General features: G+C 48.3%; 1 protein-coding gene across 1 annotated transcript in view; it reads left to right on the top strand.

Moving 5' to 3' along the window:
• Positions 1–26,457, top strand: part of Zfhx3 (zinc finger homeobox 3) — a 166,820-nt gene that overhangs the window by 119,547 nt on the left and 20,816 nt on the right. The window contains exons 4-6 of the mRNA XM_028768699.1: positions 5,977–6,087; positions 23,665–23,798; positions 23,934–24,134. Of these exons, the coding sequence (XP_028624532.1) occupies positions 5,977–6,087; positions 23,665–23,798; positions 23,934–24,134 (446 nt within the window). The remainder of the gene's footprint in view (positions 1–5,976; positions 6,088–23,664; positions 23,799–23,933; positions 24,135–26,457) is intronic.

The following is a 26,457-nucleotide window of genomic DNA, read 5'->3' as shown; positions in this document are numbered from 1 at the left end:
CTGCTAGGTGGCTTCGTGCAGAATCAGGGTGTGACTGCATGGTACAGACACAGCAGCCCAGGGGTCTTGGAGAGTCACCTACTCCTAATGCCTTTGGTCACCTCTCAGGGAAGGTGTCTAAATGTGTGGGAGGAGTTGGGTGGGGGTTGGGGACTATGTTTTGCCTTTATAGTTGCAGCTAGCTGGCATCATCACCATTAGCTTGGAGGGAGAAGACAAGGACTGGAAGGAACAAGCCAGGAACAGAACAGCTGTCTGTCTGTCCATCTGTACCTTGTATCACAGACAGCCCGTTACAAGTTTCTGTTGCAACAGGATTTTAACACGGGGTTTTATCTGAAGCAAGTGTTCTGATGTAGACCTTACTAAGTCATGCCGTGGGATTTTACCTCTTTGCAACATAAAGCATGCGCACTCTGTATAATGTCTGTACCCAGTAGAGGTTTCCCATTAATGAGAAAATGCCAAAGGGGATTGAATACACTAGGCTATTTCCTCACCTTGCCTTCGTGCCAACTGAGCCTGAAGGAACAGAAGTGATTGGCTGGAGGCATACAGCACGTGAGTCCTGGAGTCCAGGGCCTCCACCAGAGAATGAGGGAGAGAGGACAAAGCATAGCCTCCTGCTACCCTCCACAGAGACTACCCTCCACAGAGGCTACCCTCCACAGAGCCGCCCGCCCACCACCCTCCGTGGCACTCCCGCTGGTCAGAGTGTGTGAGGTGCTCCCCACCTGCCTGGTTGGTCTTTCCTTGGGTTAATTAGGTTGCAAACGGGGAGAAAGACAAAGCTTTAACCCTGCCTTCAAAGTAAGCAGGTTGGTTATTTTGTTTTTCAAAGAAGAGGTCCCGTGTACAATTAAAACTTGTTTCTGGTAAACCTCATTCCAGGAAGGATGGGCTTTTAACAAAGGCTTCTGACAGCTGCAGGCTATTTCATTTTTTTTAATGCCGAATGAAAAATCAATACATTTTTCTGGGTTATACATATTCAGAACAGGCCTGATATTTCCATTATAATGGAAAGCGGGCGTCTGCTCACCTCGCCCGCCTGTCAGAGCTGCACCATCACATTTTCCAAGCCACTGCTAAATATTTCAAACCTGATTTGATTGTGGTTCATGACAGCTAATGTTTCTCAGCTCTTGAGCCTGCCGACAGGCAAACGCACTTCATCCCCCTACGCCCTCCCCCCCCCAACCCCCATAAAAGGGAATGAACAATTTCATTCTTCGGGGATCACAGATTGGTGTGTTATTTAAGTAACACATTCGTGTGAGAGCCTTGGGTACAGACACCCTGATTCTTAGGAGGATTTCCAAATTTCTATCATATCGAGGCGCGGTGGGGGCTTTGTCAGGTTTGAATTAATCTACATTATCCTGTTAGAAACAGAGGGATTAGTCTTAATCATTGATTGACTCCCCCTTTCCTTCAAGCCTGTGAGCGATTTGTAAAATACCCCCAATGGACACATCACTCGACCCATTATTGGTGGGGGGAGATGGTACTTTTTTAAAAAAAACTGGAACGCATTCGTGGGTGACATATTTGGGGAGCATATGCCATGGATTGATTGCGTTTTCTGGGTTTGCCTTCTTCCTTGTTACTCCCTTCACACACCAAATTCCAGGATGCTCATAAAATTCATAGAAATCCCCACAGGGCTGCCAGCTGACAGACTTACTTCCTTTGGGAGAAGTCACGGGCTAGGGGACTCTTGTCACCTTGATCAGGAGGCAGGAGAGAACGGTTTGCATCTGTGCAGAGCAAAGCTATGTGGGTGGGGTGGGTTTTTTCTAGGACGGTGCTGCTATGTCCTCAACCCCGGAGACTGCTGCTTTTCGGGTCACCTGAGGGCTCTGCCCTTCACCTCACCGGGAGCTGAGAGTGAATAAAGCAGGCTGGGATGACCCAGCCCGAATAAGGGGAGTAAGGAGGTCTCTACATCTCTGTCCTAAGCCATCTTTTACTTGGCGGTGGAAGGCAGATGGTAGACCATCTGGAAGACCATGCTGGTTTTCATGATTTCCTTGCGTCTCTGGGCTGCGGGAAAGTTACATTGGTAGGGTACTCAAGCATGGAGCCCTTTTTCATCCCAAGTGAAGCATATGCCTGGAGTGGTAGCTTGCTGTATGTATGTATGTATGTATGTATGTATGTATGTATGTATGTGTGTGTATGTAATCCCAGCACATGGGAGGTGGAGGCATTAGAGTGTACGATTAATAACCTCCACTTCACAGTAAATCTGAGGCCAGCCTGAGACTCAGGTCCAAAAAAGAAAGCTTCCCCTTGTCAGTTTGGCACGAAAACACTAAGGTTAAAAGGAGTTATCCTAACTTGAAGGTCAGGGTTGGGCATGACCTTCGAGGTAGGTCCCTGGAGGGTTTTAGAGGCCCCTCCCCTGGTATCTTCTCTAAAACCAGAATTGTATGGGGTGCACTGGGCTTGCTGGCTTCGTTGCAGGTGACCTCCTTGCTCAAGTCTGCCACCATCATGAGAAAGGGTCTCTGCTATGCTCCAGTTAGGATGTGAAGTGTCATTCTTGAGAGTGCCGGGTCTGCTGTGAGTGTTGGCTGGAGGGAGAGCAACCTGTTCCCCTGAGCAAAGGACAGAATTTTCCAGATAAAACCTGTGGCCCAAGCCCACATCTTCGGTTGTTCACACCATCTGTTGGTAGTTGACATTACGGAAAGAAAAACAGAAACTTGGCTCCTGGGGTGACCCCCAGCCAGTTGCTGCTACACAGGGCTAGAATGTGTAATTCGTGATCTGTGAGGAAAACTGCCCCTCCATCCCATGCTCTGTCAGTGTGGGAGTATCCAACGTACAGCCTCAGGGAGCACTGGGACTAGCAAGCTGCCCCAGCTCAGTGGCCAGGCTCTGGCTCAGAGCCAGATGCTGTTGCACCCCTGGCTACACACGTGAGGGGCCAGGATACCAACACTTCCCAGTGGGTGCCCAAGCCTGGCCTTTGGTGAGAAAGCTTGCGTGATATTTCTGGGACCAGTAAAGACACACCCTGTCTGCAAAGCCTCACAAGCCCAAGCTGTCCAGACAGATTTGCAGTCTGCAGCCCTCTTTTTTTTTTTTTTAAATCATTTCTCTACCTTTATTGGTATTCAGCTCTCACGGTTTTCCGGTTACTGTCAGTCGGGGCTTTCATCCATTTTAAAGAGCCTTTACCCCCTCTCGCTGTTGATGATGATGGTCTAAAGACAGATGGTGTAACTGCTTATGAATGTTCTATTTTATTTCCCCAGGACTAGACCATTCTCTCGGAGACGTATATTGTTTCCACATGCTCAGGTTCGGCAGCCCAGACTTGTCTGCCTCCTAGCCAGCTGCCCTCCAGGCCTTGCCATGCAGAGGGCGACACCTGTAGGTCACAGTTGGAACTGCAGGGACTCTCCTATTTGGCTAAATGAGACCTTTTTTTTTGGTTGTTGTTGGTTTTGTTTGTGTGTTTGTTTTGTTTTTTAAAGAGATAGGAGTGAGGTTGCTGATCTCCTGTAAGAGGAGCTGGCTTGACCAAAGTTCCTTAATTGTTCTTCTTAGGGTTCGTAGCATTCTCTTAGTTTATAAGTCACAGATGATAAAGCAAAGCCTAGAAACCAAAAAAAAAAAAAAATGGGTTTACACATCTTGAAGAAAAATCAAAATTAATAATGATAATAATAATAATTTCCTTAACTAAAGTAACCTCTTTTAACCACCATCACTACCACCTTCTTGAAACGTACTGGCCTTTGCTTTCTGTTTGCATAGAACAAGGAAGCAAGACAAGGCTCAGGCAGGCCCAGTGCGAGGCTTCTGGGAATAGTCAAACACCTCCTCCCTGCGTTTCCCTCACGTATTCCTGCATCCAAAATCCGCCCACACTTCGCCATCGCTGCCTCCTAAATGGAATTACTTGGCAAGCTTCAAATCCCAGGCGTCAGTCCCAGGTAACGGCACCGAACTCTGCTCTAGCAGCTGCGGATGCTGGCCTTGACTCCGGTGGCCCGGTGGGCATTTATGTCCTGTACTGAGAGACACACTGTGTGAGGAGTTGTCTCCTGTAAGAGCCAGACCGTTTCCATCTAAGGCTGTCATGGTGTGTGTGTCAGAGAGATCTGCCCATTGAGCCATCTTTCCGCCCCACTTAGGTACTCTATCAATACTGCACACGATTTGTGCCATGGAATATATTTAAGATGCCCAGCTAGTGTGCATATCTCCGATTTAATACTGGTTAGCTTACCGCTGGTCTCGCTGTTAAAGATGAATTTTTATAACCAATTTTATAAAAGCCTGAAACACACAGGCCACGTCTCCCCTCACTCACCCCCAGACATAAGATGGCACATGTATCTTTTGGTACAACTGGCTCGTCTTTCTCATGCTTAAGCCTTTCTCCTCCTTTACAAGGCCGTGTATGCTGTTAAGACTGAGCTGTATGTCTGATGGATGTCAGGCCACAAGTGCCTGGTTTTTGTCTGTTCAAACTAAGGGTAAGGTCAGGAGACTCAGCGTTAACTTTGTGGTGCGGTGAGCCAAAAAAGACACACAGGAACACTAGAGTGAGCGAGCCCCAAGGTCAGACTGAGCAAGCAGTACCCAGGGGATTGTCTCTGGGGCTCTCTGCTGATGGGAAGAAAGAAAGACCATTCTTCATCCTTCGAGTTCATTTTTTCTGGCCATTGATAACCTACCATTTTTCTAGAAGAATTAGGAAAGCACAGGTCTAGAATGTTCCTTTATTGGCCTTAAGTGTTTTGGAAACCCCTACAGATCAACTCTCTGTGACTGATTTGACTCCGGTGGGATAGAATTTAGAGGCTCTTCTGATGGAAGTTCTGAGGGCGTAACCCCTGAATTCTTTTAAAGGTAGGGCTGAGGCCAGCCTGGACCACAGTGTAAGACCTTTGTCCCCCAGACAAACAAAAATGTGGGCTTGCAGTTGGAGATTCCTATGGTGGTGTTGGCTAGAACCCCAGTCCAGGGTTCTAAATTGTTTCCCAGGCTTGGCTCCTGCTGAGTCTGGGCTGGGCTGCCTGTGAAGGGTGTGGGAGTGTGTGTGTGTGTATTCTCATGCCTCTGAATCCAGAGAGGTGTGCTCTTCAGAATTTCCTCATCATGTCAAGTGATTCCTGCCTTGGTTCCTTCACTTTACCCTTTAAAAAATTAGTATTGCGTTTGTTTGTATGATGTAAACTGCACTGGGCCCCTGCGCCACACACGGCCCATGTATGGAGGTTAGGGAACAAACAGGGTTGGTTCTCTCCTATCTTTAATGGGAATCACCAGGTTGGCAGAGTTTCTCAGGGAGCCATCCTGCAGGCCTCTATTCTTCCTCTGAACTCCCTCTTATTAAAGGTGTGTTCGGGTTAATGATCCAGCTGGCCAGAGGAACAGAGAGAACAATCCCCACCCCAATACCCTAAGAGTCTTTCCTTCTCGACGCAGGCAGACAACATCCGGCTTGATAGTCGGCCTACTTTCAGACATGGCGGTTCCAATGTACGTTTTCACGCCTCCTGTTTGGCTTCTAGAACCCCCTAGGCTCACAAACCATATCACTGATGTTCTGTGACTCTTGAGGACATAAGTGACTCCAAGAACGTCTGTCATCGTGTGGCGCGTGCACAGACACTGCCAGGCCAATGAGGCCTCAGGAACTGGGTCCCATCTAGTCTCCAGCCGGGGATGAGTGACAGCCCCACTCAGGGAGAACTCAGGCGGAGGCCCTCAGAACCTATCTGGAAATGCCTGACAGTTGCATACCCAGCACCCACTCGAAGCCCCACAGCAGCTGTCCCTGGACTGAAGTGCAGCCTTAGCACGGCCAGCCTTGCTGGGCCACTAGGAAGACGAGGACAGTCACCGACATCTGTGTTTTGTGGTTGGTGATTCTCGGGTGTGGGGACTGAGAGTCCTTCAACACCTTCCCAGCTTTCGGCCTTTATATCCCTTGTCTTTTTTGTATTTCAGAGGAAGCCGTTGAAGATGCCGAAGGACCCGGCGAAGCATCTGCTGACCCAGAAGAGCTGGCCAAAGACCAGGGCGGCAGCGGCGGCGAGGAAGGGCAGAGCAAGCGGGCAGGTAGCGTGCATGGGCATCCTCAGCCCCCAGGACTTCTCCCTGGGAGAAATGAGACTGGCATCAGGGAGCAGACCACCCTCCATCTTGCCCAAAAATGTACGGGCTCTGGGCTTACCACAGAGGGACTTTAGCTGTTTTTGGTTTGTTTTTGTCTTGTTTTGTTTTTTGAAACCAGGTCTCACCATATATCCCTGGCTGGCCTAAAACTTGATGTATAGACCAGGTTAGCCTTGAACTCAAAAATATCCATCTGCCTCTATCTTTGCCAGGGTTAGAGGCAAGAATCATCATACCCTGTTTTTCTTTCTCTTTCTGAAACTCTTTTTTTTTTTTAAGCACCCTTTTTATTGAGCACCAGGTGTCTGCAGTTTCCAAGCAGTGTTTCTTGAGCAGTTGCTCAACACGGCTGGCTTGTAGTCCTCCTTCTGTTGGAGACCTGGTAAAGACATTTGTCAGGCAGACCTTGGTTGCAGTCACCCCTGATTCTCAGCCTCAAGGTTACCAGAGGCAGTGAAGGGTGGGCATTGTTCTGCATCTGAGGACCTGGGTGGGACCCATGTACTCTTCCCAGCATGCCCCTCTCCCGGGGCCAGCGTCCACAGGGGGACAGCAGTGTAGATGGGCAGGGGGACATTTTAGCAAAAGCAGAACAAATTGAAGGAGCCAGGGCAGGAAGTGCTATTTCTGGAAAAGCCAGTGCCAAGAGAGGAGAAGAGCCATTTCTCAAGATGACAGGATCTCCATGCTGAGGAGAGAAGAGCTGAGACACAGAAAAGCTCAGGGTTTGGAGGAGGAGCTGAGTCATTTCTGAGAGGATTTACTGGGCAGATAAGTCTCGCAGACACCACGGCCTCACTAACAGGAAGTGCTGTGACAAGCAGCAGAAAAGTATTCTGTTTGGCCAACCTGATTCTTACCACTGTGCTCAGTATTACAATTCTTTGACTTCTTTCTTTCCTTCCTTTCTTTCTTTCTTTCTTTCTTTCTTTCTTTCTTTCTTTCTTTCTTTCTTTCTTTCTTTCTTTCTTTCTCTTTTTCTTTTAAGAAAATATTTACCTTCTAGAGTCTGTATTGGTTAGGCCCCTGTTACTTTTGTAGGCAAGACTGCTCTTAAATCATATTGAGGGTCGGAGGTTGGCCTTCATTATTTAAACAAGATACGGAATCTTGGAGAGAGGCCAGAGGAGAGCAATGAAAGTGACCGAAGCCTGGGAAACCCTGCCTCTGTGAAGAGGCTTGGGGGTGGGGGGGCACAGACGTGAAGCTCAGTGCTTCCTGAGAGCAAAGGATGGGGTCAGACACCCCGGGAGAGCCAGGGAGGAAAGGGCAGTTACTGTTGTAGAAGGTCCCCTTAGACATGGGGAGGGGTGTTATCAACTGTGTTACTGTCTTAGTTAGGGTTGGTGCCATTGTTGTAAAGAGACACCATGACCAAGGCAACTCTTATAAAGGCAAACATTGAATTGGGGCTGCCAGCGTGCAGGCAGACATGGTCGGGAAGAGCTGAGAGTTCTACATCTTGATCCCAAAGCAGCCAAGAGGAGACTGTCCTCCACAGGCAGCCAGGAGGAAGGTCTAGATCATACTGGCCAGACTTGAGCACATATATGAGACCTCAAGGCTCCACCCCTAAAGTGACACACTTCATTCTAACAAGGTTATACCTCCTCCAGTAAGGCCACACCTCCTAATAGTGCCACTTCCCATGGACGGAGCATATTCAAACCACCACAGTTACCTTGGCTACACGGAGACCCCAGTCTTTACTAAACAGTTAAGGTAAGCCATAAATAGACAGTATAGATGGCAGACCAACATCGTGGGCACCAAGAGGAGAGCATTTTGCTGACAGGTCCCAAAGGCCCTATGTGACCTAGGTCATCTGTGTGTTGTCATGGTCTGGGTGCTTGATTTCTAATCACTGTCCTCCCATTTGTGGGTGACAATACTTAGTCTCTTAACCTTTCTGTGCCTCTGTTTAAATGAGATAAGAGATTAAGAATAATGCCTCATGTGAATCATTTTAATACAGGAAGCTTAGAACAAGGCCCAGAACATAGTAAGCAAGCTTTGTGTATGGAGTTTAATAATCAGTCAAGATGCATGAGGAAAACCAGTATCAATTTCTCTTAGCCTTGTCCATTTAAAATATACATTTGATATATGACTAATGCCTAACCGCAGTGGCTTCTGGGAATTTTTATAGGTTAGCAGGAGTGCCAGAACAGAGGCCTAAGCAGGTCTGGCCCCTGATATTTGGTGTACATGTATGTTCCTTGCATCCCATGTGGGTCCTAAGGACATTATTAAAGAACCATTGCTTGCAAAGCTCCTACTATGTGCAGCACCCTGCACTGCCACTTGGTGTGTGCTTTTCACACCTATGCATCCTGTACAGGGCAGGCTCTGTTGAGGGCAGTTCAGTTACAACTTGTTCAGTCTTTATGATTCAAAGTGAGCGCTGCCTTCCCTCTTAGAGCCAGTGGACATGCCCAGCAACCAGGAGGCCACTGGAAGGTGTAAAATGAGAACCACAGGACGCACGTCCATAACAAGGTTCTCTCTGTAAGCATTCATCCATGCAGTGGGCCCACCCCTCAGTCTTTACCTCCAGAAGACAGGGAGAAACAGCAACTTAGGGGTGCACCTTGTCAGATGCATAGAAGGAAAGGCTTCTTTGCTGGCCCCTTCAGATTATCCTCCTCGGACCTGAAGCGTAATTTTATAATGGCAGGCTCTTGGCTCCAGTTTGACCTTGGACTGGGTACGGGTGCTGGCAACTTTTCTGAACCTTCTTTTTGGATCCTTGGCTGGTATTTTGTAAAAACAATAATTAAGAAAAGAAATCTCTGTTTCTTTCATTTGTTCCCCAAATTGAGCTGTTCCTATCTGATTAAGCGTGATGGGGACGGCTTCCTCCCCGCAAACAAGTAAATAGCGATTTCACAATTTGTTGTGTTGATTAGTGGCTGCTGCTGGTGCAGATTAATAATATTCCAAATGGGTCTGGATAATTGGCATTTTTCTCGGCTATTGATTATGTAGTTTAGAGGTTTGTGCGGGAATGGATAATCTTGAACATGTTAGCTACTTGTCTTTTGTTTCTTTTTATTGGAACAAGACTTAGGGTTTCCATTGTGTGTGCGCCTCTCCTTGGGATCTTGGGTGGCCCCGAGGCAAACCAGATAGTCATCTGTCAGAGAGGGCCCAGGGCCTGTGTTCCTTGCTCCATGCTAGGCACTAGGCGGAGCTCCAAGGATCACAAGTTTAGCGAGGCCTTGGTCTTCAGATTATGTGACATTGTCCTGGGGCTTTTGGGGTGTTTTCCATCAAAAGAATATTGCAGGGACTTGTCCGCTGATCAGAATGTTCAGCGCCTTAATGGAGCTTGTAACTCTGAGGAAGTGAAGGGTAAGTTTTTGTTTCATTTTAAAGAATATAAATTCAAGTAGCCACATCATGTGTCTCAGAAAGAACAAGACTGACCCCAGGAGAATCCATCACAGGCACTCTGTGAGGAGCTGACTAGGAGGCTGCCTTCAGGTCAGGCATGCCACAGGCTCAGTCAGATGCTGACTGCTTCCTAGCCAGGTGGGCGGGGCTTCTGGCACCAGTCACAGCCTCTGCTTTATCCTGGTTGCTTTCCCTGCTCCAGACGTGAGCATACCCTACCCTATAGACATTTATACCCTATAGATGTTTATAGGTTTATAGATGCTATAGACATTTGTACCCTATAGACATTTATACCCTATAGACATTTATAGGTTTATAGATGCTATAGACATTTGTACCCTATAGATAATTTATATTCTATAGATGTTTATAGACAGCTACCCTCTCACTTCTGCCATCTTGCAGTCTAGGAAGCTTAGCCAGAACGGACTGAGGCAGGGCACAGAAAGAATGCAGGCAGAGACAGAACTACATCCTGGCCCACCCCTGACCCCTAACCTCAGGACAGAACCTACTCTTAGCAGAACCGAACCCCCCACTTGCCGTGTATGGGCTTCAGGGCTTGATCTGGTTGACTTCTCTGACCCAAGAATGAGGAACAGATCCCAAAGTTGTACAGTGAAGATACAGATGGTAACAGTGAGTTCAAAATGACCTGGGTCTTCATCTGCTGGGAGTGTGCCAGCCGGATGGGTCAGCTTGTAAAGGCACTTCCAAAGGCATCCCTGGACCACCCCAACACACACAGACACACAGACACAGACACACAGACACAGACACACAGACACAGACACACACACACACAGACACACACACATGCACGCACACACGCACACTGGAAGGCAGAAGACCTCCACATGTGCACCTTGGTACATTTGTGTGCTTAGGGTGCACACAGTAAATACAGTGAAGCTCAAGGGAAGGTCGCTGGCACGGGAAGTGCTCTAGGTGTGAAGTTAGGAAGGCTAGTTACCAGCTAGTGAGTGGCATTGGTTGGGGCCGTTTAGTCACAGACACGTTGAGCGCTCTGTCTGTGAAACACTGCACACTATCACCTGCCAGCCCCAGCCACCCGTGGGCTCCACGGTAGTGAGCAGTGGTGCATACACAAGCCACTGGCTAGCAGGGTCAACAACGCAAGTGTGACGCTTTCCTTTGGGCCACTGGGAGTGGGGGCAGGGCGGAGCAGAGCCTCTGCTAATGCACTGCTGTTTCCTCCGTCCAACTCTGTGGTTTCTCTCCTTTGAAACTCTGAACATGACCCCGTTGTCGTCATTTGCCGGGGTGGATTTGAGCACGGGCGTTTGAGATTGAAGAGCCCCCAGTGTCCCCCACTGAACGGTGATTAATGCCGTGATTAGCCAGAGTCAATCATTAATTGCTATAAATTAAGTGATATACAATTAATGCGGCGCTTTATCACCAATAATTAGGGGACAAGATTGAGCTCTTGGCAAAGAACCATAGTGGGATGGTTACTGAAAGGCTGCCGTCACCATGGTCTCTAGCCACAGAGCGCCAGAGTCTGGCTTTGAGGGACTTGAGACAGATGACCGGGGGATGTAAGGCGGGGAGGAGCACCACCCTAGCCTAAAGCAGAGGCATGACGATGCCCTTAAAAGTCCCCGAATGCTGTGCCCATGTATACTTTTGTTAAATTTTCTGTTAGAAATGTAGTTTGAGTGCTCTCTCTGTTTTCTAGAGATGGGGCCCAGAGGGAGTCGACTCTTACTTTTTTTTTTTTTCCCAAATCCGTGATGCTCACCTAACACAGAGCAGTCAGTGCACTGGCGCACCCATGATGCGAGTCTCTGGGAGACTGCTAATAGAGAAGGTGTTAATGGGCAGCTGTGGGGAAGTGTGTTTACGGCTGCGGTGCCGGAGAGCGTGATTTCAATCGGATCTGACATGTTTAACATAAATGTATAGTGCGCAGCTCTGGGCTGCGTATGAATAATTCCTACGGAGCCACCGCCCTTCTAATTACTGAGTTTGGAGGGGGGAAAAAAAAAGCAGGTCAGGCAGATCCTGGAGGAAATCTATTACCAGCCTGTCCTGCTCCTCCGTTGTTTACAGCTTTGTATAAATAGAGATGCCATCCTTTAGGGGACTTAGTGGCCCAAACAGAATCTGTCACAGAATGGAAGAGGCTGCTGCCTTCTTCTCCTCCTCACTTTCTTCTCCTCCTCTCCTCTTCCTCCTCCCTCTTCTTTTGTCTTTCTTCTCTCCTCCATCCTTCCTCTTCTTTCTTCCCTCCTCCCTTTTCTTTCTTCTCTCCTCCATCCCACCCATCCTTCCTCCCCTTTTTTTTTTAATTCAGTTAGATACCTAGAGACAGAACCAAGAGGAAACATTATGGGATGGGGAAAAGCACATGTTCTTCAGTTTCCAACCCTGCAAAGTAGCAGGTTGGACCAAATTCCAGAAATTCCGGAAGCGGCGGTGTTTCATGAGATGAGGCACGGCCGAGGTATGAACCTCAAAGAACATCAGCTGCTAAAGTCAGAGCATTAGGAGCTTTCGTAGGTCTGTAAGATAGCAACGGCCTGGGGGAAGGGTTCACGTAGGCTTTCTCCAAGGGGGTCAGACAGCACCACGCCCATGCTTCTTGGTGGGATGTTAGAGACTGCAGGCCCTGACCAAGTCCCATGTCATCACTGACCACTCTCACTCTGTGGTCACAGCCAGTGTGGACCAGTGTCACTGCAAGTGTCACATGAACACCACTGAACGGTCACCTCTACGGGAGTAGCCCCACTCTAAATCATTCTGGTTCTTGCTTCCTATGTTACCTCACCCCAAAGTATGCTTGCCTTTGCAGTAGAGTGTGAGGAGGGAATGATAGGAGCCTCCTTCACGCGGCCTCTTTAGTGGTCCGCGTCCTTGCCTATGGACACTGTTTCTGGGTTTTTATTTTCATACAGCTACAAATTACGTAGCTGTCAGCATTTCCAGGGTCCACTTGTTGCCCACCCAGCCCCCTCCCCCCACCGCCATTTCCAGACCGCTTTTAGCAGAACTTGGCTGCTTACGGTCGTTGCAGGCAGAATTCTGTCTCAGGACTGAAAACAGACCATCAACTATTTTTGTTTTGGCAAGCAAAAATAGATACGGGGTGTGGCACACAGCTAGGCTTACCCAAACTCCAGTAAGCCAAAGCTTGGCTCTGAAAATTTATGTTGTTAGGTCAGAAGTGATAAGACCCAAGACCCTATCAGTTGAGCGAGTGTGTGTGTGTCTGTGTGTAGACATGCAAAACATGTAAGGGAACTTTGTAAGGGAAGTGTCATGTGTAATCAGATAGTTATGGCACAATGAGATGAGCTATAGATTGGGGACATGGTATGCAAATGAAGGAGTATGGAAGGTAAATGAAAGTCTTCATCATCACTATGGGAGATACTTTATAGAGGATAGCTCAGCCAGCAAGTGCTTGCTTTGTGAGTACAAGGGACCCGAGTTGGAAGCTCTGAGCCCATGTGTTTAAAAAGCTGGGTGTAGGGCATGTAGGTATAATCCTAGCTCCAGGGAGGTGGAGGCAGGTGGATCCCTGGGACTTAATGACCAGCTATCTAGCCTACTTGGTGTCCTTGAAGGCCAGCGAGAGACAGCACTCATGACACCCGAGCGTATCCTTTGGCTCTACCTACATGCACACTCGTGCACATGCACACCCTGGCGTAAGCACATACCCTGCAAATGTGTGTGTGATTCTCAGGCCGTGGCCCTGTTCATGTCCCCTGCCTTATCCGAGCTGCAGCTTCTGTAAAGGTCTTCTGAATCCTAGGAGGAGTCTTTCAAACATACCTCAGTGCCTCATGGGACATCACTTTTCTTAGGCTCAGCTGTTCTCCTTGGGTCCCCTGTCGCCTTGATTTTGAAGCCAGAGCGCTGTGTCCCTCAGATTAGGGACTCCTGGGCGTCAGAGCTATGACTGACTTTCTCCATGACCCACCAGCAGGCTCTTTAACCTCCTTGGTCAGACATCCATCCACTACCTTACAAGCCGAAGAATATATAACATGGCCACTTTCTCTACTTATCTGATGAATGGAGAAGACATGGCCGATCCTGTTCTTTTTAAGATACCACATCCTCGTCTGCCGTGTATGTGATGGCGGGGACTATATGGCATCTGCTAAGTGCTGCTTAGCATTGCTCTGAAATGCCCCTAAGAGCCTGTCCGTTAAGTAGTATGGCAGGAGGTACTTCCAGATGTAAGCCAGTCTACTCACTCTTTGGGGGCATCCAGCCCTGTTTCACGTTGCTGAACGGAAGAGGTGAATTTAGGATGCTTCCGCTTGCCTAAAACCGGAGTCTCTCTGTCACACAGGGTTTCACAGCCCAGCGTGGGCTCCTGTTAGTCCCTGGAACTCCTGTTCATTTCTGAAAATGAAGCCATTGCAGCAGGTGTCCAAGACATTATCTTGTGGTCTGCTGCATCTTCTGCTGGGCTCCCGGAAGCCCTGTGAGTAGAAGAAACTGCAAATTGAGCATAGCCAATCAAATGCTTGTGATTCCCCCAGCCAGGATCTGATCAAGGTGTGAGCAACAACCCCCAACCCCACCTCACCCCAAGCTGACTACTGTGCCTTCCTCCCTGGCAATGAGGACTAGTAACTTCCTGTCAAGGGACTTCTGCCCAGGGTGGGAAAAGGCACGTGGGAAAACATAAATTCCTGAACTTCCACAACAGTGCTTGGGAACCCCTACCCAACCCTTGTGCACTGGTCACCCAGCCTCGCCTTTGGGAGTGCTGGGAGCAGAGGACCCTGTAGAAGCTCAGCATCTGTGCAGACCTGGCTTCTCTCTGTGGAGAAGACTGCCTGACAGGAGATGTTTCCAGTCTCCCCAGCCAGTGCTGGAAAAGGCGAGAGTGATTTCCATTTTCTGTCAAAGCTGCACCAGGACTGAGGGGAGAGCTGCCTCGTCAGGCTAAGGGGAAGTTTTGTTTGGTTCTTTGTGTCATGAGCACACTCCCAAGCTGCTATGGTTAATAAAATTCAGTCAGAACCCAGGGACATTAGGTCTGAACTAGGAAAGCATTGGAAGTGTGTGATTATAGTTCTGTTTCTGGGGTCTAGGCTGGCTTGGAACCCACAAGGTTCCAAAGTAGATAGATCCTAGCTGTCCTAAAGGACATTTGAGCCCATGAGGACCGAAGGCCTCTCATTAAATCCTTTTGGCCCTGCCCCATGGCTTGTGTTTCCGTTTAATGTTTGCTGGCTTGTTTTAGCTTTCGGAGGCAGTGTCTTACTATGTAGCCCAGACTAGTGATGGACTTGTGAATCTCCTTCCTTGGGCTCCTGAATGCTGAGATCGCTAGCACGAGTCAATGACTCCACCTCTGCTTACTCCAAGTTTATGGTCACTTTAGTCGTGTCATGAAACCAGAGGGGAACATGGCGAGTCCAGAGCTGACTCCCCACTCTGCCTATGGCCACAGCAGCAAGCAGCATGTATAAAGCCAGGGTGGAGACAGGATTCTTTGTGGCCACAGGCAGGGGAGGTTGCCTGAATACTCCCAAGTTAGCAGTCAGGAATAGTTCTCAGGTCCCCAATCCTGGCACATGCTGGGCTGATGGTGGCAACCAATGCTTAGAAGGTATTAAATATTCGTCAGACAGACAGGCAGACAGACTGACAGACAGAGCTGGTCTAAATGAGGTGGTGGCTGTTTTGATTGGTAGTTCGTTCACAAGTCTGACACAGAGGGAGCAAGGTGTCTTGCATGTGGAAACGCAAGACGTCCTTTTGGGAGCTCCATTGAGCGTAGTTAGGCATCCTTATGCATATTTCAACAAGGAATTAGGGCAGCAGATTGATGTCTCGGATGTGGAACACAGTACTGTTTTCTCCTCAAAGCTACAAAGCAAGCAGCAGCGGCCGGCATTCACCAGTCAGCACAGCCCCACCGTTCTACCAGGAGGCTTCCGGTGCTCCCCACAGAGGCAACTTAAACTGGGGAGACTGTGACCTCACAGTCCCGGATACCACCCAGTCTGCACTCCCAGAGACAAACTTATACAGATAGAAGCCAATGTGCATCTGTTCATCCTCCCAGGGTCGAAGTTGAGGGGACTTTGGCCAGTACTGATTACTGGTGCAGAGGGCAGGAGGCCAGCACTTGCCCCTTTGGGAAAAGCAGGAAGCGCACACAGACTTTTTTTGCCTGGTTTTCCTTGAGGTTCTCCAAGACCTGAAGAAAGAATGGGATTTCTCAAGACAAGGAAACCTGTCATTCTGGGTTACACAGAAGACAGAACAGATTCATAGAGGCGATGCTTTCTAGACTCCTGGCTTTGAACACGTGTCTGTATTTGCTTTTAGAGTGAGTAGGTTCCCTGAGGGACAACTGGGTGTAGTCCTTCCTTCACCTTTGGCTAGAGACATCTTGGCTTTGAGATCAGGCCTGTCTCCTTTCTTCCAAAATTAAGCTAAAAGTTCCATGTCATTGGAGTCTCTGGAAAGTGGACTGGCAGGTCTGTCCATGTTTGCAGGGTTCTTTAATTTCAACTCAAGTTAGAGCAGAGCGTGTTAGGACTCCTACCAGTGACAACAAGTGTTGATCGGGTAGCTATTCTCCAAGTGTGGTCCTTGGACCGCCTGCCTCACTAGGGAACTTACTGGCAGTGCATTCTCTGACTCAGACCTACAGAATCAGAGCCTCTGTGAGTAGCGCCTGCAGTCAGGATTCGTATGCCCTGCAAGAAGTTCAGACACACTCTGGATTTCTAGGTCTTGAGACTCTGCAACTCCAGAAACAAAAGCAAGAGCCATTTCTCTATTTATAGGCCGAGTCTTGAGCCCCTTCTAGACCAGAATTTGACCAAAGAGAAGAGGGTGCCTATAAGAGACACAGATGCTTAGCCTGGGGAGATCACACCATAGATGGCAGAGAGAGGTGGGACTGAAGGGTGCTGGCCATAGGGACAGTGTCACAATGACAAGAGGGTGGGAGAAAAATTAACCTCCTTAAGTAACTGTTGTGCCCACCCATAACAAGCTGAGTTTGTCTTTGAGAAAGTCTTTCTAGAAAGTCAACACCTGAGAACGGTATGGCATGCCGGTTCAGCGTGGGTGTCGTCTTCTACTCTGAGGTGGATGGCCTGTTGAGCATGCTTTCTAGAGACATACAGTGCAGTACAACTTGAGGTACTCACTCTCGGGGGGATGCCTCACTAGGCTGGACTCTGGCATGGAGGAGAAGCTCCGGTTCTTACAGGAGTGTGTAGACCCGCCCCTGCTGTGTTCTCAGAAGCCTGTTTCTGTTCACTGGGGTCTCTCCAAAACCTCTCTGAAGCGTCTTTAAGATGCCTGGCTGGAGGCGGAATGAGACCGTGCTCGCCTAGAGACAGTTAGCAGTGAAGCAGACTCTTTAAAGGAATGTTGTCCTCTGTACTAGGAGAGGAAGAGAATTTAGCCAGATCTCTGGCCACTTATCAAGTGCAGTAGCTCTACAAGAACAGAGCCAGATAGCCCAGCTTGTCCCCCGGGGAAGGAACTGCAAGCAAATGCCAAGATTAGCTCTGCTCTCATCGACAGTACGAAGATCACAAAGTCTTTCTGGAAACACTGTGCTCCTGCTGCTGCTGCGAGGGAGTTGGAAGTCTGCGAGAAGCTGAAGGAGAAGGCCTGAGGGAAAGAGCATACAGCTCACCTTTCTCTTAACGAGAACCTTGAGCCGAACAGGCTGTTTTCAGAGCCACCGAAACATCCGTGTAGTGTGCTGGGGCAACCATCCCAGCTCGAACACTTTAATGTGAAGTCGTGTGAGAGAGAGAAAAAAATCCCCACTTAGTCAATGGAGGTAGATAAGAGATTGCTGTAAATTTCTGGGGCAGGTGGCAAGCTGGTTTACGGAATGCAGGGCGTTGAGAACCCCTGGCTTACGGAAAGTAGCATGAATTAATAATCATTTAATTGACTCCTCCATTATGTTGCTGGTTTGGGAGATGGAAGTTCAGATGGAGGGGCTGTCAGCGATGCTTTAGCTAAGAGTCTGATGTTAGGAAGAAGTGGGGTTGGTGCCTGCCTCTGGACTCTCTACAAGTATCAAATGTCAGGCAGTTATCCCCAACTCTTCGGGGGGGGGGCTTACCCCAGGACCCCACAAAGGAAGAAACGCAACACATCAGTAAACATCACCTTCAAGGGACATAGCACCAAGACGGGCCATAGAGAAGGAACTTCCAAATGACACCCCTACTCAGGATCTTTCCAAGGTAGTACCTCTGGGTCATAGCCTAGTGTCCACCATGCCCACAGCCCCACCACCGGCTAAAGTGATGGAAGAGGAGATTTCCATGGGAACACAGAAATTAACTCTACTCAGATTGATCTTCTTAGATTACAAGGGGGTATCCTTTCTGGTGTCTTGAGGAAGCCGAAAACTGGGACCTCAAGGTTCCTTTCGCTCAGTTTCTAGTGTTTCTCCACATTTCTCCCAAGGCAGCAGGCCCTCCCCTTGCTTTACTTCAGCACCACACAGCCCATGACACTCGTCTGGAAAGAGGCATGCACTATGCCATCTGCAGTCCCATGTGGATGTACCTCTTTGCTTTCAAATTTCAGTGACCCGGGTTCAGAATTTGTGAGTGGAAATGGAGGTTCGGTAGGAATTGGTTCTAGGAGGAATGGTTTCCCTGTGAGTTACAGAGACTGCCATTTTAGATGCCATTTTCCCACCTCACTCCACACTCCAGAAGCCCGCCAGTGGATGCTGTACTTAATAACGGATGTGTTTAAACACCATGAAACCTTTTATTGAAAACCACAAGCCAGCGCTGGGCATGGCGGCACATGTCTTTAATACCAGCACTCGGGAAGCAAGGGATCTCTAAGAGTTCAAGGCCAGCCAGGTCTACATAGAGAGACCCTGTCACAGAAAAGAGAAAGGAAGGAAAGTACAAGCAAATTTGCATGAATTCAAACGAGCTCTCCTCTCTCTCCCCTGTTCCTTCTCTCGAAAGGAAGAGGGGTAGCTTGCTGCTAGTTACTAAAAACTAATAAACCTTACCGAGGATTATTTTCAGAAGTTAAATACTGGCCAGACAAAACGTGAGAAGGTCAAAGTGTACATAAAGATTGATGTCTCGATTCACAAGTGGTTTGCCCCACTAAAGGAGTCATGCGCGGACGACCATGTTTCTTTCCCCTGCAAATGTAGGAGGAATCGCGTGGCATCAGATGGAGAAGCGTAGGCGTCGGGTCTGCCTTGGTCCTTGTCCGTTTTAGCGGCCCACTCCTCCACAATTTAGGAGGATATGGTAATCACCACCCTGGAAGACAGACAAACTCCAGAAAGTCTTCTGAACTCTGTAACAGCAACAGGCTGCCCTCTGCTGTGTTACGCTGGGCAGCAGACTCCCCAACTGCAGAAGCTGTGTCCTGTTAGGGGCTAGTAAGGAGCTGTGCACTACCGAGCTTTGCACTGTCACACACAGTATCTCATTCACTCTGCCTAAGACAGCATGCTTCCTGCCATGCATACACTTTCCTTTGACTCCACACTGTATTTTGATCCCTTTGCCTTGCTGGGAGTCCAGCCTGTTGCCCGTGGAGGACTTGTTGGATTTAACAGATTTTCCTATGGCATAACTGTCAAAGGTGGTGGTGGGGAATGTCTTAAGCAGCAAAGTTTTTTTTTTTAAAAAAAAAATGACCCCCTGAGGTTTTGCACAGCACGAGTCCAAATACCCACTTTTCATGGACAGCTGAATTTAAATGCTAAGCCATTTAATTATATTTAAAATAATGTAGCTGCACGATGAACTTAGAAAATTACCCACGATGCTGGTACCTAATTATATAATCACTTTCTTCTATTTTCCCCTCAATGCTTATGGCTTACATATCTGTAACAGAGCCTGATGTACATTTTATCTTTACTGATTTGTACTTCTGATTTTTCATAGCTATCATTTTAGTATGTACAGAATACAAAGGACTGGCTATATCATCACTCACTGTATCACGCCCTGCTATCTAATACCTAGTTTCTGTTTTTTTTGTTCCACCCTGTGTGTTAAGGATTGAACTCAGTGTCTGGCACACGCTAGGTAATCGCTCCACCCCTGAGCTGATGTCCTGTGCTTTATTTGTGACAAGGTCTGGCTAGGTTGCCCAGGCTGGCCCAAAACCTGCGAAGCCCTCCTGCTTCAGCCTTTCCGAGTAGCTGTGTCTCCAAGGGGACAGAGATTTCCTCCTCAACTCGCAAGGGGAAAGAACAGTGGCTTTAGATACCAGAATTCTCACCTCTGCCATCCTTCCATGCTATGGGAGGAGGAAGAGGAGGAGGAGGAGGAGGAAGAGGAAGAGGAGGTTGAGGAGGATAGACTCCTGCCCCACAAGGGAGCTGGCAGTGTGTTTGTTTCTCAGCTCTCAGAGACTGAGATGGCTTGGGTGGTCTCAGCCTCCCAGCCACTCCATTCAGGCTCCTGGGTACCCTAACAGTTGCCAGACAGTCGTGGCATGTGACGAAGGCCTTTAGTGGACAGTGCCGTTGTCCTATAGCAAACACAGGACTGAGCGGGATGGGCACCAAGGGTAGAACCTGCATCTTGGTCACCTCTGCTGGAAGAGGGTGCAGGTGGCTCCGCTGTTCCCTACAGTAAGCGCTGAGCCTAACTTGATGCCTAGCACTTGGAAGTAGGGGAGCAGACAGGATGACTTGGAACCACTAAGCCCTAAAAATAGTTCTATTAATTCTTTGGGAATTTCACACAAGGTATTTGGATGATGTTTTGCCCCCAGCCTTCCCCCCATCCCCAACTTCCTGTTCTTTGTTATTACATCATCCCCATCCCCATCCCCACCCCCACCCCTGTTGACTCTAATTTGTGCTGTCTGTAGACTTCCTGGTATGAGCCCAAAGCAAAGCAGTATCTTACAGGACTGCTGCACCCCGGAGCCCACAGCAGCCATGGTTCCAAATGCCCACTCAGGATCCAGCCACTCAGCACTCTAGTGTGGAATAGAAAGGCACCCATGAGGGTGTTTGGGAGGTCAGCCACACTGCAGTGTGCGGACAGCGAGTAAGCCTGAGAAGAGAGAGCATCCTTGGTGGCTTCCACTCACCCCCATCCCTAGCTTCCACTTGAAGAAATAACGTGGAAAATAAGAAGCCTGCTCAGGGCAGAGGGAGCACTCAGAGCTTGAGGAAGTGTTCATGCCAGAACCGAGACACTCCAGAGCCCGAGTCCTGAGACATGGGGCTGTGTGATCACTTGTGATGGGGGTCGGGAGATGGGAAATGGGCCGTCGGGGAACTGGTCTCAAATGTCGCAGCACCTAGTTAATCAGCAGCCAGTCCATCAATTAGCTATCCACCCATCACCTATCACCTTTCAAGGGAGAAGGAGAAACTCCCATTAAGACTGAAATGGGTTTGAAGTCGATCCGAGACAGATTAAAATACTGTTATGAATCTGTGTCGGGGGGGGGGTCTGTGTAGAATATGCCTCCGCTTGTACTTTTTAAATAATAGATGCCCTGCAAACTTAAGGAGACCAGGTTACCAAGATAGCAGGGTTAAAGGTCACAAAGTATACATTCTGGGAAGAGCGTCAACTTCCTGGAATAATTCTTGTATTTGGCAATTCGGAAAAAAAAATTGATGGCCCTATGATTTCAATGAATAAAATTTATTTTCCTGAACGATTGACCGTTAAAATACACAGTTCAGGGAATAAAGGCGCTTGTGGCCAAACCTCACAACCTGAGTTCAAAACCCAAGTCCCACATATTGGGAGGTAAGAACAAACTGTAACAGATTATCCTCTGATCATCACATATATGTGTATGCATGAGTGCAAGCATATGTCATGCACACACACACACACACACACACACACACCAGGTGAAGAAAATGTAATATAACGAAAACTTTTAAGAACTCACCTATACCGACAGCACCTTGGGATCCACAGCAGAACCAACTTCAAAGTCGAATACAAAATGGAAATACATGTCAGACGACAGACAGACTGAGGCAGAAATCTGATTTACCATGGAGGAAAACTTGAGCTTTCCTAAACGGTGGCTTAATGCTGTGCTAAATTAACAGCGACGATAAAGTTTTTTCAGTTTTTTTGCTTTTTTTTTACAAAACTATTTTCAAGAGTTTTCAAACATAAAAGCATCAGCAGCTGCAAGCAAGCCACTCAAACCAGCGCTTGCCCAGACCTGGCCCATGCGCGTCTGTGAGCTTCCCACAGTGAGCGCAGCCATCCCGAAGCTGTCGGGCTTTGCCTCATACTTACCCTGTCGACTATGTTTTTATGGTCCCAGCGGCTACAAAAGCCGCCTCAAAAGCTCACAGCAGAGTTAGAAACAGACAAATTGGCTTTATGCCCTCTACTGTGGTCCATGAGTCCTTTCCCTGCCCCCTACACCGCCTTTCGTATCACTGAGCATGCGCCTTTCTTTTCCTTGCCACATGCCACAGCATGCCTGAGCATGCGCCTTTCTTTTCCTTGCCACATGCCACAGCATGCCTGAGCATGCGCCTTTCTTCTCCTTGCCACGTGCCACAGCGTGCCTGAGCATGCGCCTTTCTCCTCCTTGCCACGTGCCACAGTGTGCCTGGACATCTATCTGTTAACATATATTTTATGCTCACATTACCAGCAAGGATCTGCATGTAAGGGAGACCGTATAGTTTCTTCTTCTTTTGTGCCCGAGATTGGGCGACTTTGCTTAATAGTGCATATTCTAAATCGATTCTTTCTTTCTTGTTTTTTTTTTTGGCTTGTAGATTTTGTGAGTTCGTTTTTTTGTTTGTTTGTTTGTTTTTGTTTTCATTAGAGCCGAGTAGCATTCCATTTTATATCTGCACCGTATCTCCGTGTCCCTTTGCCTATTGATGGACAGCTAGGTTGGTTCCATTTCTTTGGCTCTGGTGAACAGAGCAGCAATAAATAAATAGAAGGGTACAAGTGCCTCGGGTGTGCAGTTCCCTGGGTGTCTGCCGAGGAGTGGCAAGCCCCATGAGGAACCTCCAAATTGGGTTCCATAATGAACGTACTAATTCACACCCCTGCCGTCAATGAATAAGGATTCCTGGTTTTTTGTTTTTTGGTTTTTTTTTTTGGTTCTGGTTTGTGTTTTTGTTTGCTTATGTCCTTATTGCTTTAAGCAACATTCCAGAAAAAGTGGAGTTTCGCATCTGAAATAAATGAGAACTCAGTCCTTAGTTGGCAAGGAGGTTTGGGTGAGCAAACACAACCACATTTGGAATCTCTGTTTAACACTAGAGGGTCCCTTCTCCTCTCCATTCAACTTTGGACCTGGTTACATCCTCACCAAGACATCCTTGGTCCCTCTCTGTGCTTCCTGCCAGTCCTTCTGCCAGCCCTTCTGTCTCTACTGTATGGTACCCTAACCTCATGCGCCCCTTCACATATATGGTTTTGGGGGGCTCGTTCTGGCTTTTGGCAGTGCAGGCAAGAGCATCAGGAAGAATGGCTTGTAAGCAGGAAGGGAGCTCTTATCACTGGTTCTAAAGCCCTGACACATCTGCAGCACTGCCTCGGCTATGACTCGGATCCACGGCCCTGCCTACTTCCACTCCTCAGTTATCTCTTACCAAAAAGCCAACTGCTGAACCCAGACGTAAATTTATAACAGGTTAACGTTAGTACCCAGACTTCCACTGAGCCTGCTTGGCTGTTGTGATTCCAAGAGTTGGAATGATAAAGTTGGGAGCACACGGTTGTTCGGCTCTGTGGAGCACTGTGCTGGCAGCTACTCGGGCTGGCGAAGCTGTGACGAGACTTTGCCACCCGCCCAGCTTCTCTCCCCCAACCCCACATAATGGGGCAAGCTGTGTTTAGACGATGGGAAATTAGCAGAAGAGATAAGCTAACACCAGGGCCTTTTACCTCATTTCTTTCCTGTCCCTGTCAGACATTCAGTTGGTAAGGGAGTAACAGGAATTCACCGGGTTAGGGTTGTGGGAAGAAATGCACGCTGCTTTTCCAGCATGCGTGCTAAGTCATTCTTCCTGACTCTTAGCATCTTAAGAAGCCCCTTTGCTATCAGTGAGGTTGATCCAGCACAAAGCCTTCTTGGGCTGACCCAGGCTGGCTACTATATCGCATCTTCTGCTTTCTCTTTCAGCATCATCCAGTCAGGCAGAGAAGGAGTTGACAGATTCCCCTGCAGCCACCAAACGCACCTCCTTCCCAGGTAGCTCCGAGACTCCGCTCGCTTCGAAGAGGCCAAAAGCGTCAGAGGAGATCAAACCCGAGCAGGTGAGGGTCTGCTGTGGTGGGGGAATGTTCTAGATGTTGGTGTGGAATGAACTTTGGGAGTTACTGGGTCTTAGGAAGACACGGCTTTAAGACGGGTCAGACAGTTGAGTCAGAGTGATGGTCGTGTCCCCACAGATGTACCAGTGTCCCTACTGCAAGTACAGCAATGCTGATGTGAACCGGCTGCGGGTGCACGCCATGACACAGCACTCAGTGCAGCCTATGCTCCGCTGTCCCCTGTGCCAAGACATGCTCAACAACAAGATCCACCTCCAGCTGCACCTCACCCACCTCCACAGTGTGGCACCTGACTGCGTGGAAAAGCTCATTATGACGGTAAGGCAGCCAGGACAAGGAGGCCATAACTTTTCTTCCTTCAGGGGTCAAGAGTCATGCAGTAGTAACATGAGCAAGATCTGTTTGTTGGTCCAGAAAGCTGGTGTAGAATTGGCAGAAAATCATCTCAGCTCTGTGGCCAGGATTTTACTGTCCCTGTCTTGTATTTGGTATAACCGTGGCAGGCTCGTGGCCCTGATTCAAGAAACCATCATTCAGCGTCTCTAGGTCTTCGTTGCACGGTCTGGGGACTGCTTGGCCCTCCCAATCATACCTCCCTTCACCCTCGTAGCCAACTCTGTTTGAAGAAGCCTGATACATTCCCATTAACAGATGAGAAAACTGAGTCTTAGCAAAGTTCCTCAACCCCAGGTGTCACTGGTCAGCTAAGACCCGAGCCCACATTTTTCAGCTCTGGGTATAGCATTGGAACGTGAGGCTTCTCAGGTAGGCATTTTGTTCTCAGAGCAGGAAAGTCATCCATTTGGGTGTGACATGCTGGCTTACAAAAGCAGATTTTACATCTGCACACGATTCTGTCATACCTCCAAGCACCGGAAGGCCTAACTCTTGAATGGCCATCATAGACGTAGCCAGAAGATCAGTCTTAACATTAAGTCCTAACCACACTGTGAAAACTTCAAAACACTGGCTGGTAGTAGTGTCTTACTTTCAACTGTGCCAGGGCCACTAGGAAAGTCCTTTCCCCATCACCAGAGGAAGAAGAGACACCGTTTCTCTCCCTGGTTAGTATTATTTCAGCAGTGGGATAATAAGTTGATGTCACTGCCATTTCATGGGGAGATTCCCAGAGACACAGTCTACTGTGAATCCTATCCTGACTGTGCAGGTGGCAGGAGCACCGTCTTGACGGCATTTCCAATTCCATTTGGTTACGTAAAATTAACGAATCATGTTATGTGAGGATGTTAGGTCTGGATGAGTGAGATACCAAGAGATCGTGAAACCCTAAGAGATCAGTGGAAAACCCCAAAGGCGGCATAGCCCAAGCGTCAGTTCAGGGATCTTTCAAGCATAAATTTACTTCCCATGGGCATTTTTAAACAGGCTGGTAAACACTGAGGAACGATTCACAGGAGGAGTGGGTCCTCCTCCTATGGATAGGAGGGTTGCTTTGTGGCAGGTTTGTTTTCCCTGGCAATTCTCAACAGCCTTGGAAGTAAGAAGGGATTTTCCTGGGTCTCCTGTCTCTTTCTGAATGCCTGGAACCTGAAGAAACAAGAAGAGGCATGGGAGAAAACCTTTAAAGAAAAAAAAAAAGGTTGCTACATTTTCCTTCTGCTTGAATGGTTATTTTTATTGTTTAGTATGAATCTAGTATGACAGCCATGGGCCTACAGTAATCTCCATGCCTGGAATATATTAGACAGTAACAGTTTTATATTCCTCAGTACTAACATGTAAATTATATTTCAAATATCCATTGTTGGTCACAGTTTGTTTGTTTGTTTGTTTGTTTGTTTATGGGCAGGGGGACAGGGTTTCTCTGTGTAGCCCTGGCTTTCCTGGTACTCACTCTGCAGACCAGGCTAGTCTCGAATTCCAAGAGATCTACCTGCCTCAGCTTTCCCAAGTGCTCAGAGTAAAGGCATTCACCACTACCACCTGGCTTAGGTGGTCATGTTGGTTTTTTTTTTTAAAACTAGAACCAGAGAGGTAATTTTCATGATTACCATGAATCTTTTGCCAGTAGATTCTTCAGGAGCAGGTTATTGCTATGGCTTTTGCCTGAGTCCTAATCCCTAAGATGTTTCTGGAAGTGACCCCTCTCAATAGCACTTTGTGAAGAAGTGATTTCGCACCTTTTAAAAGACCAAAGAAAAAGACCACACACTAACTGTCATGAGCCCTCCTGGGAGCGGTGTCCAGAGCCAGAAGCACCAGTTGATGGTACCAGAGCCAGAAGCACCAGTTGATGGTACCAGGGAGCACCCCACACATTGGGCGAAGTAGGTGATTAGCTTGTTCTTGAACCCCTAGGAGGGAGATTATGCAAGAGCAGCCACTACCTAATGGTCCTGCGCTTTACTCTGTACAGAAATCCACAGGCCTCCTCTTCCCACAGACAATAGAGATGTTTTCTAGACATTTCTGAGAAGTGTGCAAACTGTCAAATGTGCTGGTCACAGGAAATCAGTTTGCTGGTACTGGCGAGCTACTAGATTGCAAAGCAGGAAGTTGAAAGTAGGGAGACACATGACCGTGAGCGGTTGTGAGTGTTTTAAGTGCTCCTTTGGGCGTCACAGTCAGTGTGAGGGGCTTTCACACACCGCCTCTACCTGGGAAGCAGGAATGGTGACTG

This window comes from Grammomys surdaster, unplaced genomic scaffold (assembly GCF_004785775.1).
Source record: "Grammomys surdaster isolate TR1022 unplaced genomic scaffold, NIH_TR_1.0 187, whole genome shotgun sequence".
NCBI lineage: Eukaryota > Metazoa > Chordata > Mammalia > Rodentia > Muridae > Grammomys > Grammomys surdaster.
Note: the sequence above shows the minus strand (reverse complement) of the source record. Positions and strands in the feature narration are given on the sequence as shown.